This window comes from Felis catus, chromosome B3 (genome assembly GCF_018350175.1).
Source record: "Felis catus isolate Fca126 chromosome B3, F.catus_Fca126_mat1.0, whole genome shotgun sequence".
NCBI lineage: Eukaryota > Metazoa > Chordata > Mammalia > Carnivora > Felidae > Felis > Felis catus.
Genome location: NC_058373.1, coordinates 5,610,267 through 5,625,538, shown reverse-complemented (window position 1 = coordinate 5,625,538; position 15,272 = coordinate 5,610,267). Strand labels below are relative to the sequence as shown.

At 56.9% G+C, this 15,272-nt stretch overlaps 1 protein-coding gene across 2 annotated transcripts in view; it reads left to right on the top strand.

The window, feature by feature from the left end:
- SEMA4B (semaphorin 4B) overlaps positions 1–15,272 on the top strand; it is a 39,857-nt gene extending 24,585 nt beyond the window's left edge. For both annotated transcript variants that reach the window (XM_045058780.1, XM_045058779.1), the window contains exons 3-15: positions 4,009–4,172; positions 4,347–4,409; positions 6,662–6,760; positions 7,365–7,476; positions 7,775–7,888; positions 8,024–8,175; positions 9,284–9,465; positions 9,604–9,754; positions 10,660–10,870; positions 10,952–11,067; positions 11,330–11,496; positions 13,278–13,363; positions 13,589–15,272. In XM_045058780.1, coding sequence (XP_044914715.1) covers positions 4,009–4,172; positions 4,347–4,409; positions 6,662–6,760; positions 7,365–7,476; positions 7,775–7,888; positions 8,024–8,175; positions 9,284–9,465; positions 9,604–9,754; positions 10,660–10,870; positions 10,952–11,067; positions 11,330–11,496; positions 13,278–13,363; positions 13,589–14,331 — 2,360 coding nt within the window. In that variant the 3' untranslated portion in view covers positions 14,332–15,272. The remainder of the gene's footprint in view (positions 1–4,008; positions 4,173–4,346; positions 4,410–6,661; positions 6,761–7,364; positions 7,477–7,774; positions 7,889–8,023; positions 8,176–9,283; positions 9,466–9,603; positions 9,755–10,659; positions 10,871–10,951; positions 11,068–11,329; positions 11,497–13,277; positions 13,364–13,588) is intronic.

Below are 15,272 nucleotides of genomic sequence, written 5' to 3'. Positions count from 1 at the left end.
GGCTCCCAGTTGGGGAGGCAGCCCCACTGACTAGCCCTGACGAAGTCCACAGGGCAAGTGGGAGGTCGTCAGAAAGCAAGGCCTTCAGGACGCCATGGCTTTGAGTGTGAGAGGCTCAGGGCGGGGGACGAAGGAGGAGAATGCCCAGAAGGGGAATGGATAGTATAGGGGGCCCCTCACCCACATGTCAAGGCATTTTCTGTCTGCCATTTCCATGACCGTGTTCCCCACATGACTGGAGGTGCAGCCCGGCGGGTCCTCGAGCAGCTGGCGCCCTGGCTGTCCTTCCAGCCTGGCTGCGCTCTGTCTACGTGACCCTTGGCAGATTTCCTCTCCCTTCCAGGCCGGAGCGGGGCCGAGCTGCCACCTGGACGGCAACCTTATCTCTGACCTTTGGTGTTTCTGTTTCTGGACGGATTCCAAGCACAGCCTCCTGCCTAGACTTCCAGGCCCCGCCCGCGGGAAACGAGCCTCCTGGGAGGGCAGATAAGCGTTGGCAAATTTGAGCCAGCCCTTGCTTTCAGAAAACCATGAAGGGGACGTGGAAGATGTTTGCCCTCGACTCTCTGACTCCTCGTGAGACCGCTGGGGGTTGTATTTTCTTTGTTATCCCCATGAAATGTAGGGGACCGCTAAAGGTCAGGCCGCCTACGCCGCCCGACAGGGGACCTACGTGGTATCCTTCATGGTCTTTGGGAGTCAATTCGTAAATGCACGTTCTCAGGCCATTCCAGGTCAGCGGCGGCAGCACCTCTGGAGCAGGCCTGGACCTGGAGGTCAGACCTGGGCGACTTTGCACCCTCCCGGGAGTGGGAGCAGGCCTCTGCTGGCCAGTGGGAGGGGTCCCTTTACCGGCGTGACTTCCTAGGAGCAGAGCGTGGAAATGTCGGGCTCCTAAAGGCTCATCACCGCACGATACAAGCCGCATGATTGGACCCTGTTGCGTTTGGAAATTTCATGGTTGGGAGAACTGGGGGATTAGGACTAGAAACTTTCTTTGGGTCTCCCAGTGTGTAGAGTGCTGGTAAGTGATGAGGAGTTGGGCATTTGAGGCAAAAAACCTAGAGTCTCAGGCGATTCTGGACTTGAGAGTTCAAAGAGAGGCCCTGACCTCTCCGGACCATAGCTGTCCTGCGGTCTCAGTGCCAGAGTTTGGACACCAGACGTGAGGCAGGACTTACCCCATGAATTCCCAGTGCCGCCCCAGTTTAGACTCTGCTGTATGACAAGACTCCTAGCTGCAGAGCCACACACGTTCCTGCACTGGCCACCTTGTGTCATCACCTTCCCTCACCAGGAGCCATTGTGAGGAGCAGCCTTGGGAACTCCGTCATCCTGTTTGCTGGCGGGCTGCTATCCATCCCATGTCCCGTGAGCTTTGCTGGAACGTCCCACCTGAGGGTTTCCTTTAGCATTAGTGGTGAGGCAGAAAGCTTAGTTTCTCCAGAAAGGCCGCTATGTGTACCTCCTCTTGGATAGTGAGAACAAGGTAACTTCATTTCCCTTTTCTCCCTGGCCACCAGGAGGCTCAGCCTTAAATGGGCACCCCATCCCTAGTAGCTGTTGTGAAGATCTCTCAGGACCTGCTTATGTGACTATGCCCTTACTTTCTGGCTTAGGTGTTTTCTTCAGATGTGTGCGTTCTCCCTACTCCTGATTTTAGTGTTTCTGTTTCACTGTGTCCTTTTCTTTATTTTCTTGCCCTTTGTGGAGCCAGGCCGGGGGTATGTAAAAACACTCACCACGTGAAAGCCATCTTCACAACTGCTTTGTTGGCATGTTGCATTTTTTGCTTCCTCAGCTTCACGAGACGATATTTGCGTGCGTGGTCATAACCGACTGGTCAGTTAGGAGATACCTGAGCTTGGGCAGGGTGGCTGAGTTCTGCCTGTTTTTCTTTTCTTATCGGCTGCTTAGAATTTTTAGAATAATTTCTCTTCAAATCCATGAGTCACTCAAAGCACAAACGGTACCCTGGTTGGATAGGTATGTGTGTTTCTTTCTTTTTCTTCTATTTCTTTCCCATTACACAAGAGGAACCGGCTTGTTGTAGAATCCAAAAAATGAGAAGGAAAAAGGAAAAGAAAATTACCTCTACTCCCACCAGGGATACCAGTTTTCAGCACCCTGTGTGGTTCATCCTTCTGGATTTTTTTTTTTTTTCTGTTTATATTTTTCCCACACAAAAAAAAATAGGCTCTAACTAGGCATACTATTCTATAACCTTCATCTTCACTTGGTGGGAGATCATTAGAATCTTTCCTTGTGTTGCATACTTTATAACAATGAGAAAGAGTTAAAGTTTATATCCAGGACATGTGCACATAATTTGTTTTTAAGTATGGGAAGTACTTACCGTGAAAAGCAGCAAATGCCTCTGTCCTCCCCAGCCCCAGGCCTGGAGAAAGGGACACCTTTTCGTCATTTAGACCTTTTGTTAATACAGTGGTTTCCTCCACGTGGTGAAGTGCCTTACACCACTATTTCTTGGCTTGTCTAATTTACTGATTGGCTGCTGAGAAAAATAAGGCCTTCTCTATCCCATTACCCTTCACCTCCTCTGTTTTTCTACCACCGTATTGGGTTACTTCTGTAATTTAAAATATCATACTTCGGGGTGTCCGGCTGGCTCAGTCGGCCCTTGATCTCAGGGCCGTGAGTTCGAGCCCCACATTGGGGGTAGAGGTTACTACAAAAGTAATAAAATAAACTTAAAGAAAAATTTTATATTAAAAAATTGTTTAATGTTTTTTATATTTGAGAGACGGACAGACAGTGCATGAGTGGGGGAGGGGCAGAGAGAGACAGAGACAGAATCCGAAGTAGGCTCCAGGCTCTGGAGCTGTCTGCACAGAGCCCCCACGTGGGGGCTTGAACTCATAAGCCACGAGATCATGACCTGAGCCAAAGTCAGACACTCAACCGACTGAGCCACCCAGGCGCCCCGAAAAATTTTATACTTGAGCCTCAGTTTCTTGTTGCATTAACCACTGGCATTATCTTGCGGCCCTCTTCGCTCTCAGAAGAAGATAGAGACTCCACTTTTCCCTTAACTCCCCTGGCAGCCAGCATCACCGTGTGTCTATTGTTCACTCAAGTTCCCGAGGTCAGGGTCAGTGACAATTTACATTCTATTTAAAATCCCGAATCTTCCACGAGTGACTGAGTGGGAGCAAAGAGGTAAAGACCGGTGCCCCATGTTTGCATCCCTCTGCCATTTTAACGCTTATTTATTTTTGGGACAGAGAGAGAAAGAGCATGAACGGGGGAGGGGCAGAGAGAGAGGGAGACACAGAATCGGAAACAGGCTCCAGGCTCCGAGCCATCAGCCCAGAGCCTGATGCGGGGCTCGAACTCCCGGACCGCGAGATCGTGACCTGGCTGAAGTCGGACGCTTAACCGACTGCGCCACTCAGGCGCCCCCCTCTGCCATTTTAAATGAGGCTCGCTGCAGGGGCAGGGGGCAGGTTCGCTGCAGGGGTAGGGGTGGGCTGTGCCCTGTAGATCCTTCTCCTTGGGTGTGATGCCACTCAAAGGCGGGTGTTCAACCTCCTTCCCTCTCTTTTGTTCTGTTACGTGCTCTATCTTCGTTTGCTTCATATCTGACCATGACTTTCTTGTATGCTTCTGTTTGCTTGTTTTCCTGGTGTTTCTAACACGACATCATTTTTCCCAGCTGCATAATACTCCATTGAGTGGAGTATTAACAGTGATGTGTTTTCATCTAGTCCCCTGTGGTTGGACACTTAGGTTGTTTCCAATTTTTCATTCATAGGGACAGTGCCATGATAAATGTTCTTTTACATTCATCTCCGTGCCTTTGTTTCTTCTATAATGTTGGAGAGTCCAGGAATGGCGTTCCCCCTTAAGCCTGACCCCCTGTCCCCAGCCCCTTGCCGTGTGCTGCGTTGCTCACTCACCGTCAGATCGGCCCGTCCTAGAGGTTGGCAGAAGAGGTTTCTCGTGGGAGGTGTGGCCCCCAGGTTTATGTCTGTCTTCCTCTCCCAGGCTCTGAAAAGCGGCCGTTCCTCAGATTTGAAGCTGAAAACATTTCCAACTACACGGCCCTTCTGCTGAGCAGGGATGGCAGGACTCTGTACGTGGGTGCCCGAGAGGCTCTCTTTGCTCTCAACAGTAGTTCCAGCTTCCTGCCAGGCGGGGAGTACCAGGAGGTGAGATGATGCCGGGGGCTGGCCAGGCTGGGCAGAGGATGGCAGAGGGGAAAACAGAAAAACTGACCCTCTGGGTGTGAAGACGATGCAGACGGGTGGGGGGGTGGTGGTGGTGGTGCTGGGCACGTACATCCTCCACTTCCCCTCCCACACTCCCCTTCTTTCTTCCTGCAGCTGCTGTGGAGCGCAGATGCAGACAGGAAACAGCAGTGCAGCTTCAAGGGCAAGGACCCACAGGTGAGCTTGTACCTGGAGGCCACCTGGGCTGAAGGAAGGCTGGAGAGGTGCACTGGACCCGGCACGGAGGGAGGATGTGGGAGCCGCTGTGATAGAAAGAGCGTAGGCTTCCGAGGTGGCCGCACCTGGGTTTGGCCCTGTCCTTGTTATCTCCGTGACCTTGAATGAGGAGATTTGCCTCTCTGAGCCTTAGTGTCTCCACCTGTAAAGTGGGGCTAGTGATGCCTACCTATCTCAGGTCTTGCTGTGAGGATTCAGCGAGCTGATACATAAGAGGCACCTGGCACCTAATCAGTGCCAAATAAATGTCAGCTTCCAGCAAGAGCAACAATTGGGTCGGGTGGGAGTCCTGTCCCCCCACAGGTGGTGTGATGGAGCAGAGCTGACAGATCCTGGTGGGGTTTTGGCCAGACCACTGCGTATGGGGTCTGGTCCAGCCTGGGAGTTCTCCTGGAGGGCTCCCCACTATTCCCAGAGACCTCCCTACCCTGCGTGCAGCAGAGGGTGGCTAAGGTGAAGGGGAGAGAGCACCGGAGTGGAGTTCAGACACAAGTTCAAGTCCTGACTGCCCGTGACTTCTTTTATTTGACAAACGTTTACTTATTAAGCACTTGGTCCATGCCCGAGTACTTTTTTTTGTTCGAAAAAAAGTTTTTTTAATGTTTATTTTTATTTTTGAGGGAGAGAGAGAGAGAGGGAGACACAGAATCCGAAGCAGGCTCCAGGCTCTGAGCTGTCAGCACAGAGCCCCACCTGGGGCTCAAACTGGAGAATGGCAAGATCATGACCTAGGCCCAAGTCGGATGCTCAGCCGACTGAGCCACCCCAGTGGCCCCCCCTTTTTTTCTTTTTTAAATTTATTTATTTATTTCGAGAGAGAGTGAGCATGAGCGGGGGAGTGGCAGAGAGAGAGAGGGAGAGAGAGAGAATCAGAATCAGGTCCCGTACTGTCAGCACAGAGCCCAATGTGGGGCTCGAACTCACGAACTGAGATCACAACCTGAGCCGAAATCAAGAGTTGGACGTTTAACAGACTGCACCACCCAGGCGCCCCTGCGCCCAAGTACTTTTAGACACTGGCAATGTAACAGTGAAAAAGAAGAAAGAGCAACAGGCAAAACTGAGCCGCTTGAACAGGTAGTCAGGCCACAGCTCGTTAAGAAAGGGACATTTGCATCAGGACTGGACAGTGCTGAGGGAGTTAGCTGTGGGATTCCTGGACAAGGGGCAGGACTGGACTTACTCTGAGCGAGGTGTTTGGGGAGCCACCAAAGGGCTGGGCAGGGGAGTGACATGGTGGCATCTGTTTTGAAAGGGTTGCTCTGGGGGCACCTGAGCGGCTCAGTTGGTTAAGCATCCGACTCTTGGTTTCGGCTCAGGTCACGATCTCACGGTTCATGGGACAGAACCCCGTGTCACGCTCCGCGTGGTCAGTGCAGAGCCTGCTTGGGACTCTCCCTCCCTCCCTGTGCCCCTCCCCTGCTCTCTCTCCCTCTCTCTCAAAGTAAATAAACTTAAAAAAAAAAAAAAAGAAAAAGAAAAAAGGAAGAGTCCCTCTGGCTGCCATGGTGGAGAGTGGTCTCCTTGGGGCAGGGGCAGAGGGAGGGAGACCAGACCGGGGTGGTACCAGTAAAGGGAGTGAACAGTGGTCAAATTTTGGATGTATTTTGAAGATGGAGCCACCAGGATTTCCTGGTGGGGAAATGGGAGGTGTGAGGGATGAGTTGGGGCTGACGGCCGTGAGCTTTGGAGCCTGAACAGCTGAGGGGGAGAGGTCTGAGAGGAGGAAGTTTTGGGGGAACGACAGGATGCTTGGTCGGAGACACCCGTCAGACACCCTTACAGAGGCAATCCACGAGTCTGGGGTCCAGGGTCCTGCTCTGGGCTGTGGCTTCCTCACGAGGTGGTGGGGAGGACCAGAGGTTTTCCCCGAGGTTCCAAAGAAGACCCTCAGGGGCCGAGACAGCGCAAGAGGAAGGGATCCTGTGCCTTCACTCTCGGGCTGGAGAGAAGTTTCCGGAACACAGATCTAGTGGAGCCCCTGGGTTCCCCTCCAGTGCACACTGTCCGTGGTCCTCAGTCTACCCTGCCCTGGGAGGCTGCTGGGTTCTCTTTTGCTCTGGGATTTGAGGCGCACCCGAGAGCAGAGGCTTTACCCACCACGCCCCCGCCCCCACCAACTGGTGGTGAGGGCCTGGCGGTGCCCCCTGGTGGCATGCTTGGGCCTGACAACCTCCTCCCTCCTCCCCCAGCGCGACTGTCAAAACTACGTGAAGATCCTCCTTCCGCTCAACAGCAGCCACCTGTTCACCTGCGGCACAGCAGCCTTCAGCCCCGTGTGCACCTACATCGTGAGTGTCCCCCTCCGCGCCAGGAGCCGTTCTCCAGCACCGATCCCTGGTCAAGGGCAGGACCCAGGGCCAAGCTTCTAGGGAACAGTGGGCTCTGAGAGCCCTGAGGCCCCGCCCCACATCTGGTGGCCGGGTTGGCCTGCAGGGGGAAGGAGGGGTGCCTGTGAGCACCCTGGCTGACCCAGGACACCACCTCTTGCTTCCTCTAGCCGTCCCCTGCCCTCACTCAGCTCCGGAGCCCACCTCATGCACCCCTCCTCGCACACACTCTTGCGTTTCTGCTTTTCACCCGCCTGTGGCGGAGGGCGGCACTTTGAGGCAGCGGGTTGCAGCACGGGAGTCAGATGTGCCCGGGTGTGAATCACATTGCTGCCCCTTCGAGTACCGTCTAGTCTCCTCTGTGTCCCCTGGGGCCGGTAGGGCCCACCACACAGGGCCACTGCCAGGCGGTGCCAGCACTGTGCCCCCGGTGCAGAGATGAGGGTGGTCTGCCTCCCACCTCTCCCCCCACAGAGCTGCCTTCTGGGGCACACCTCCCTCCTTTCCCTCCGGGGCCGCAGGCTCCTTGGTGAGCCCCTGAGCTCTCCTGTCTGCTTCCCTGCAGAGTGTGGAGAACTTCACTCTGGCACAGGACGAGGCGGGGAACATCCTCCTGGAGGATGGCAAGGGCCGATGTCCCTTTGACCCCAATTTCAAGTCTACGGCCCTGGTGGTTGGTGAGTGGTGGGGGCAGAGTGGCAGGAGGGGCTCACTGAGGCTCCATGTGCGGGGCGGGGGGGGGGGGTGAGGGGGTGGGGGGGTGGCCCCCAGGCCTGAGCTGGTGGGTTCACGCCATGCTGATTCCCAGGGGGCACGGGGCGACCCTTGGCTGCCCTTGCTTTGGCTGTTCCCAGTTGCCGCTCTCTTCCCTGTCCACCTCAGGCGCGGTGGGCAGTGCTGGGGTCACTCCGGGCCCTGAGCGGGCGGAAGGGGCCGTGCCGAGGGGCCATTCCCATGGGAACATTCTCTTGGCAGACGGTGAGCTGTACACTGGAACAGTCAGCAGCTTCCAAGGCAATGACCCGGCCATCTCCCGGAGCCAGAGCCTCCGCCCGACCAAGACCGAGAGCTCCCTCAACTGGCTCCAAGGTGAAGTCCTCCCCACGCACCCGGTGGGCAGTCCCCGGAGCCCAGGGAGGGGCGCGCTCTCCCTGCAGGGCCGAGAACACTCTCCCGCCTGTCCGGGATGCCCGGGCTGACTCCGTGCTCCCCGTCGGCCCCCAGACCCAGCGTTTGTGGCCTCAGCCTACGTTCCCGAGAGCCTGGGCAGTTTGCAGGGGGACGATGACAAGATCTACTTCTTCTTCAGCGAGACTGGCCAGGAGTTTGAGTTTTTCGAGAACACCATCGTGTCCCGCATCGCCCGCATCTGCAAGGTGAGGGACGGGCCGCCCCGGAGACCCCAAAGGCTCCTCGGGTACAGGATCAGGAAACGCCAGGAGATGGCATCTCCTGTCCTCCAGGAGGAACAGCTTGGCTAACTGCTTTCCTCTCTCTCCTTTTAAATGAGAATAGCTCTTAATGGTTTTTTTCCTATTTAAGAAAATGTGGAAATACAGAAAAGTGTGCACAACAGTCACTTACAAGGTAAAGAGGCAGCGGACCATCGCGATCCAGAGCATAGTCTCAAACCAGGCTGCCTCGGTTCAAACCCCACTGGGTCCTGTGACCTTGGGCAAGTCCCGTGCCCTCTCAGTCAGCGTCCTCGTCTGTTCAGTGATGTTGCGTGGGTAAAACCCATCCACAGAAAGCTCTGGGTAAAACCCATCCACAGAAAGCTCTCAGGAGCGTGGTACGCAACAACTAGATGTGGACCGGGTTAGCGTTAGAACCCTGCTGCCTCACCACAAGTGACCACGCTGTTAACGTTTTAGAACGCCCCTTGGGAATCTTTCTTTGTATATGCGTAAATATATACGTATTTGCGTTATTAAAACACCGCTTACAAAGCAAGAGTTCTACTGTAATGCGGGTATTTAGGTGTTTGCTGGGAATCGTGACCTCTTTCCCTGCGTGTAGGCAGACCCCGCTCTGTTTCTGGCTGTTCCACGGTGAGGGAACTGTCCTTTACTCGGCCGGCCTCCTGGACATTGCCGTCAAGTCCTCTTGATTTGGTTTATTTATTTTGTATATTTAAAGTTTCTTTATTTATTTTGAGACAGAGAGACAGCACGAGTCGGGGAGGGAGAGAGGGAGAATCCCAAGCAGGCTCCGCACTTGTCAGCGCAGAGCCCCTGTGCGTTGCTCGAACTCACGAACCTCAGGATCACGACCTGAGCCGAAGTCGGACGCTCAACCGACTGAGTTCCCCCGGGCGCCCCGCTTCTTGCTTTTAAATGGAACTCGGCCCCAGCCGTGGCTTGCCCTTCCCAGGGTCTGGGTCAGCTACCACTACCACTGGGGAGGGGCCGCAAGGGGCACCAGGCTCCCCCTGCCTCCCAGCCCCCGCCCAGGCTGAGCCCAGTGTCTCTCCCCCTCCCCCAGGGTGACGAGGGCGGCGAGCGGGTCCTGCAGCAACGCTGGACGTCCTTCCTCAAGGCCCAGCTGCTCTGCTCGCGGCCCGACGACGGCTTCCCGTTCAACGTGCTGCAGGACGTCTTCACGCTGAGCCCCAGCCCCCAGGACTGGCGGGACACCCTCTTCTATGGGGTCTTCACATCCCAGTGGTACGGCCCCCGGGGACCTAATCAGAGATGGGACGGCTGGGGGGTGACGGGACTGGGGCCCAAAGCCGGCCTTGGGGCTAAGCCGGCCTCGTGCGGAGCCCCGGGGCTCCTGGGTTAATCCAGCCATTTCCACGGTAGGCACAGGGGGACCACGGAGGGCTCCGCCCTGTGTGTCTTCACCATGAAAGACGTGCAGAAGGCCTTCAACGGCCTGTACAAGGAGGTGAACCGGGAGACACAGCAGTGGTACACTGTGACCCACCCAGTGCCCACACCCCGTCCCGGAGCGGTAAGTGCTGCTCTCTGCACCCGGGTGGGGTGCGGATGACAAAGGTCCCCACACCGTGCTGGGCTCCTTGGGCTTCTCTGAGCCTGTTTCCTCTTCTTGAACGTGGGGACAAGAGCCAGGCCTGCTTGTCTTACTGGGTTACACGTGGCTACGAATGCTGGAATGCCGTAGCCCTATCTAGAGTGAGCAGGTGTGTGCCCATCGGGACGCTTAGTGCACGCTTCTGTCATTGTCCCTGCACCCGCGTCTCTCCCCTGCCCAGCTGTGAGCTCCTCCTCTAGCTGTTGAGTGACGCGCGGCCCGGCCGTGGGGATATCGTCCTTCTTTCCATCCAGCTTAATAGGCTGCCCATAATGGCAGCCTGTTGCCATTGGACCTTGAAACAGGGATTTGAGTGCCGGGGGTTCATAAGGGAGGTGATTCAGGAAGCACCGTGAGGGAATAGGAAAGCTAGAGGAGGAAGCAGAGCCAACGGAGGGCGTCCCCGAGCCGTCACCGTCGTGGGCACCTGGGGCCCTGGGAGGGCACCTTCATGCCCCCCGCACTAGGAGACCCTGGTTAGCCTAGGCTTCCTTCCGGCACTGGTGAAAGGTTGCTGAAGCCGCAGAAGCGTGGCATGCTTCCTGAGGCCTGGGGGAGGGCGAGGGGCCTGGGCAGGGAGGGGAACCCTGCCGGCCAGGGCCCCTGGGTGCCCCACACCCAGGCTTCGCCCCGGGGCCTCCCGATCGGTGTGCTGGCTCCCTGCAGCACCGCGGGTGACGTGCAGCGGCGTCTGCGGGGCGGGCGGGTGGCCCTGCCGTCCACCGCGGGGGCGGGGCCTGGCAATCCCGGCGGCGGCCACGCGGTTCCCGCCCGGCTGGCCGCTCTAAGCGGCACCGGCCTCACGCCGCCGCCTTCTCCTTCAGTGCATCACCGACAGTGCCCGGGAGAGGAAGATCAGCTCGTCCCTGCAACTCCCAGACCGTGTGCTGAACTTCCTCAAGGACCACTTCCTGATGGACGGGCAGGTCCGCAGCCGCCTGCTGCTGCTGCAGCCCCGCGCCCGCTACCAGCGCGTGGCCGTGCACCGCGTGGCCGGCCTGCACCACACCTACGACGTGCTCTTCCTGGGCACCAGTAAGTGCCCGCGGCGGGGCGGGCTCGGGCTCGGGGGACGCGGCTGTGGGGCTGTGGGCCTGAGCGCTGTCCGTGTTCCAGGCGATGGCCGGCTGCACAAGGCGGTGGGCGTGGGCCCCAGGGTGCACATCGTCGAGGAGCTCCAGATCTTCTCGCCAGGACAGCCCGTGCAGAACCTGCTGCTGGACGCCAGCAGGGTGAGCTGGAGGAGGAGCCCGGGGAGCACGTCCGGGTGCCCCTCATTACCGATAAGCGGGCCCCAGCCAGCTTCTCCCTGGCGCCTGCAGGATGGAAAGTTCCAGTCTCGTGGCATGAGCCAACGGAAAGTGGGGTGCCCGGGGGCGTAAGAGGAGGCCCCCTGGGGAGTGGCTCTGGTGGGCACGCGAGCCAGGTGCAGCTGTGCGAGGCGGCCCCGGGCGCCCGTGCCCGCCTCTCACCCCCCGCCCCGTGTCTGTGCAGGGACTGCTCTACGCTGCCTCCCACTCAGGCGTAGTCCAGGTGCCTGTGGCCAACTGCAGCCTGTACCAGAGCTGTGGGGACTGTGTCCTCGCCCGGGACCCCTACTGTGCTTGGAGCGGTTCCAGCTGCAGACACGTCAGCCTCTACCAACCTGAGGCGGCCTCCAGGTGAGAGCTTCTGCAGGCCCTTCCCATTGTCCCACTTGTCCATCCTGTGCCCTTGGCCTCAGAGCACCTTCCACAGGCCCTCCTTTTTTTTTTCTTTTTTTTAAACATTACCCTTCTGACTCTCAAAAGGGTTCTGGCTTAGGCAAGAAATTATGTTTGCCTTACCCATTCGGTAGTGGAAGTGTCGCAGCAATGAAAAATTAGCGTGCAAATTTTTCTTTAACAAAAAATAAGGGCTACGCAACAATCCGTTAACAAAACCCATTAAAAATGGCTTTCAAGAGAACTAAGGTTGTAAAATGTTCATACGGAAAACCTAAAGAGTGGAGAGAAGCGTAAACAAAATAAAAACTGTCGCTAATCCCACCACCTAGAGAGAATCCCAGTGAGATTTTGATGGAAATATAGCCTCCCAGACTTTTCTCTATATATGTAAAATACAAATACATGTGTTTTATTTATTTTAATTTTTTTAATGTTTTTTTAAGAGCAAGGGGGAGAGAGAGAGAGAGAGCGAGGGCGAGAGAGAGCGCTAGTGGGGGAGGGGCAGAGAGCGAGAGGAAGATAGAATCCGAAGCAGGCCCCAGACTCCGAGCTGTCAGCACAGAGCCCAACGTGGGCCTCAACCTCAACAAACTGTGAGATCATGACCTGAGCCGCAGTCGGACACCCAACCAACCGAGTCACCCAGGCGCTCCAAAATACATGTATTTTATTTTATTATTATTTTTTTTTAATGTCTTAATGTTTATCTTTGAAAGAGACAGAGACAGAGCATGAGTGAGGGAGGGAGGGGCAGAGAGAGAGGGAGACACAGAATCCGAAGCAGGCTCCGGACTCCGAGCTGTCAGCACAGACCCCAATGTGAGACTCGAACCCACAAACCCGAGATCATGACCTGAGCCAAAGTCTGGCTCTTAACTGACTGAGCCACCCAGGTGCCCCTACATGTATTTTAAATAAAGATGGAATCTGTCCCCCTTGTAGTGACCTTGCTTCACACACATGGAGACCTGGTGCCGATTTTATATTTCAGAGAATCACATACGAGTACACACATGTCCACCTGGAAGGATGCACCACAAATACTCCCCATCACGGTTACCAGATGGTGGGTTGTGTGTGGCTTCCGTAGTGTTTTCAGCCTTTGTACTTGGTTGAGTTTTTAGGTTTTCTGAGTATATCAAGAATGACTTTTAAGGGGCTTCTGGGTGGCTCAGTCAGTTAAGCGTCCAACTTCGGCTCAGGTCATGATTTCAAGGTTTGCGAGTTCAAGCCCCGTGTCGGGCTCTGTGCTGACAGCTCAGACCCTGGAGCCTGCTTCAGAGTCTGTGTCTCCCTCTCCCTCTGCCCCTCCCCCACTCGTGCTCTGTCTCCGTCTCTCAAAAATAAATAAAACCATTAAAAATTTTTATAACAGGTTAGAAAAAAGAATGACTTTTATTTTTTATTACGTTTTATGTTTTCTAAAAGCTCATATTGCTTTCGTAATTCAGGGGAGTGTGACGGTAACTTGTATTTAGAATAGATAATGTATAAACAAACAGAGGAGGTGCTGGCTCAGAACCTGCAGGTGGGGAATCAGCATGGGGAAGCTGCCTTTTTACTCCTGCTTTGGTCCTGGTGGTCCCTGAGCCTCCCTAGGCCCTTGGCCAGGCCTGGGTCTGCAGGGCCACGTGATGGCCTGGCTGCACTGAGGGGGGGGGGGGGGGGTCCGGGGAGGGGCGATGCAGGCTCACAGTGGTTTCCTGGCTTATCCCAGACTGTCTCTTGGTCCCCAGGCCGTGGATCCAGGACATTGAGGGGGCGAACGCCAGGGGCCTCTGCAACACGTCCTCAGCCCGGTTTCCGGCTCCTGTACTAACAGGTAAACTGCCCTGTCCGAGCTGGAGAGGTGGGGGCCAAGTCCGCTGAGAAGCCTTCTGCAGGCAACGGTGGGTATAAATGCCCTTCCTTCTGTCCACGTCCCAGACTCAGAGTCCCCCGAGTTTTCCATCATGGTACAAGGATCACAGTCCAGGGAGAGGCGGGTGAGCTCGGGGCCACCGTGGATGCCGGGCCCCCCCTCACCCCGTGCGTCTTCTGTCTGTAGGCGAGAAGCCGTGTGAGCGGGTCCAGTTTCAGCCCAACACGGTGAACACGTTGGCCTGCCCCCTCCTCTCCAACCTGGCCACCCGGCTCTGGCTCCACGACGGGGCCCCCGTCAACGCCTCGGCCTCCTGCCGCGTGTTACCTACTGGGGACCTGCTGCTGGTGGGCAGCCAGCAGGAACTGGGGGTGTTCCAGTGCTGGTCGCTGGAGGAGGGCTTCTGGCAGCTGGTGGCCAATTACTGCCCAAAGGTTGTAGAGGACCTGATCGCGGACCGAGCAGACCGGAGCGGCGGCGTGCCCGTCGTCATCAGCACGTCGCGGGTGAGCGCGCCGGCCGGCGGCAAGGCCAGCTGGGGTGCGGACAAGTCCTACTGGACCGAGTTCCTGGTGATGTGCGCGCTCTTCGTGTTCGCTGTGGTGCTCCTGATTTTATTCTTCCTCTACCGGCACCGGGGCGGCATGAAAGTCTTCCTGAAGCAGGGGGAGTGTGCCAGTGTGCACCCCAAGACCCGCCCTACGGCGCTGCCACCTGAGACCCGGCCGCTTAACGGCGTAGGCCCCCCTAGCACCCCTCTCGACCACCGAGGCTACCAGGCCCTGTCAGACAGCCCCCCGGGGCCCCGCGTCTTCACGGAGTCCGAGAAGAGGCCGCTCAGCATCCAGGACAGCTTTGTGGAGGTGTCCCCGGTGTGCCCCCGGCCCCGGGTCCGCCTGGGCTCTGAGATCCGGGACTCCGTGGTGTGAGAGCTGACTTCTAGAGGAGTCCACCTTGGCTTCAGAGGCCGTGAGTGCTCAGAGGGGGTCAGCCGGGCCTCCGCTTCTCGCGGAACACAACTGTGGCGCCCGACCCTCGTGAGCGATGGAGCGGGCCACGTAGCGAGGCCCCCTCCGACCCACAGCCGCGGCCCCGGAGGTCCCAGCTGAAGATGGGGGCCTGTCTCGATGGACAGAAGAGCGCTCCCTGTGTAAACTGAGCCCTTTGTTTAAACAACGGAAAATGTGAAACAGGAGTGAGGAGGAGACAGCCCGGAGCCCCAGGCGCGCACGCAGCCCCTCCCGCAGCCTCAGCCTCGGAGGCGTGGGAATTCGCCCAAAGTGGTGGTCTGAGACAGAGCTGGGCACCCCCACCGGCTGGCCTCTTCCGCCTTCTGCCTTAGCCTGCCGCCACCGGCTGCCCCTGGTCTCTGCCGAGGCAAGGGCCGGCTCGGGCTCCGTGCGTCCTGCCTCGACGGCTGGCCGGCCCATTACAGCCATCATCCCATCACCTCAGGGACCGGGGGGAGGGGGGGGTGCTACACCGCCCCCGCAGCCCTCCCAAGGCCCTGGGCTCCGGCTCACCTGCTGGACCTTTCCAGCCTGTATCAGGCTGTGGCCACGTGTGAGAGGGGGCAGCGCGAGCCCGGGAGAGAGTTTGTGACGATGGACGCCTTTCTCTCGGAAGCCTGCCTTCCTCCACCCCAGCCTGCAAACCTGTGTCCCTTTTCCCCACATCTACCCCAGACTCCCCCCTAAACCTAGTCCTGCCCAGAGTCCATCCCCTGTACCTTGCCTGCCCCCATTCTAAGGTATATGGACACTGCCCAACACAGGGGCCCTGAGTTTATGTGGGTTTTATATTTTTTTTTAATGAGATGCACTTTACTTTTTTTTTCTTTTTTTAAATAAAATCTAAAGAATAGAAACAA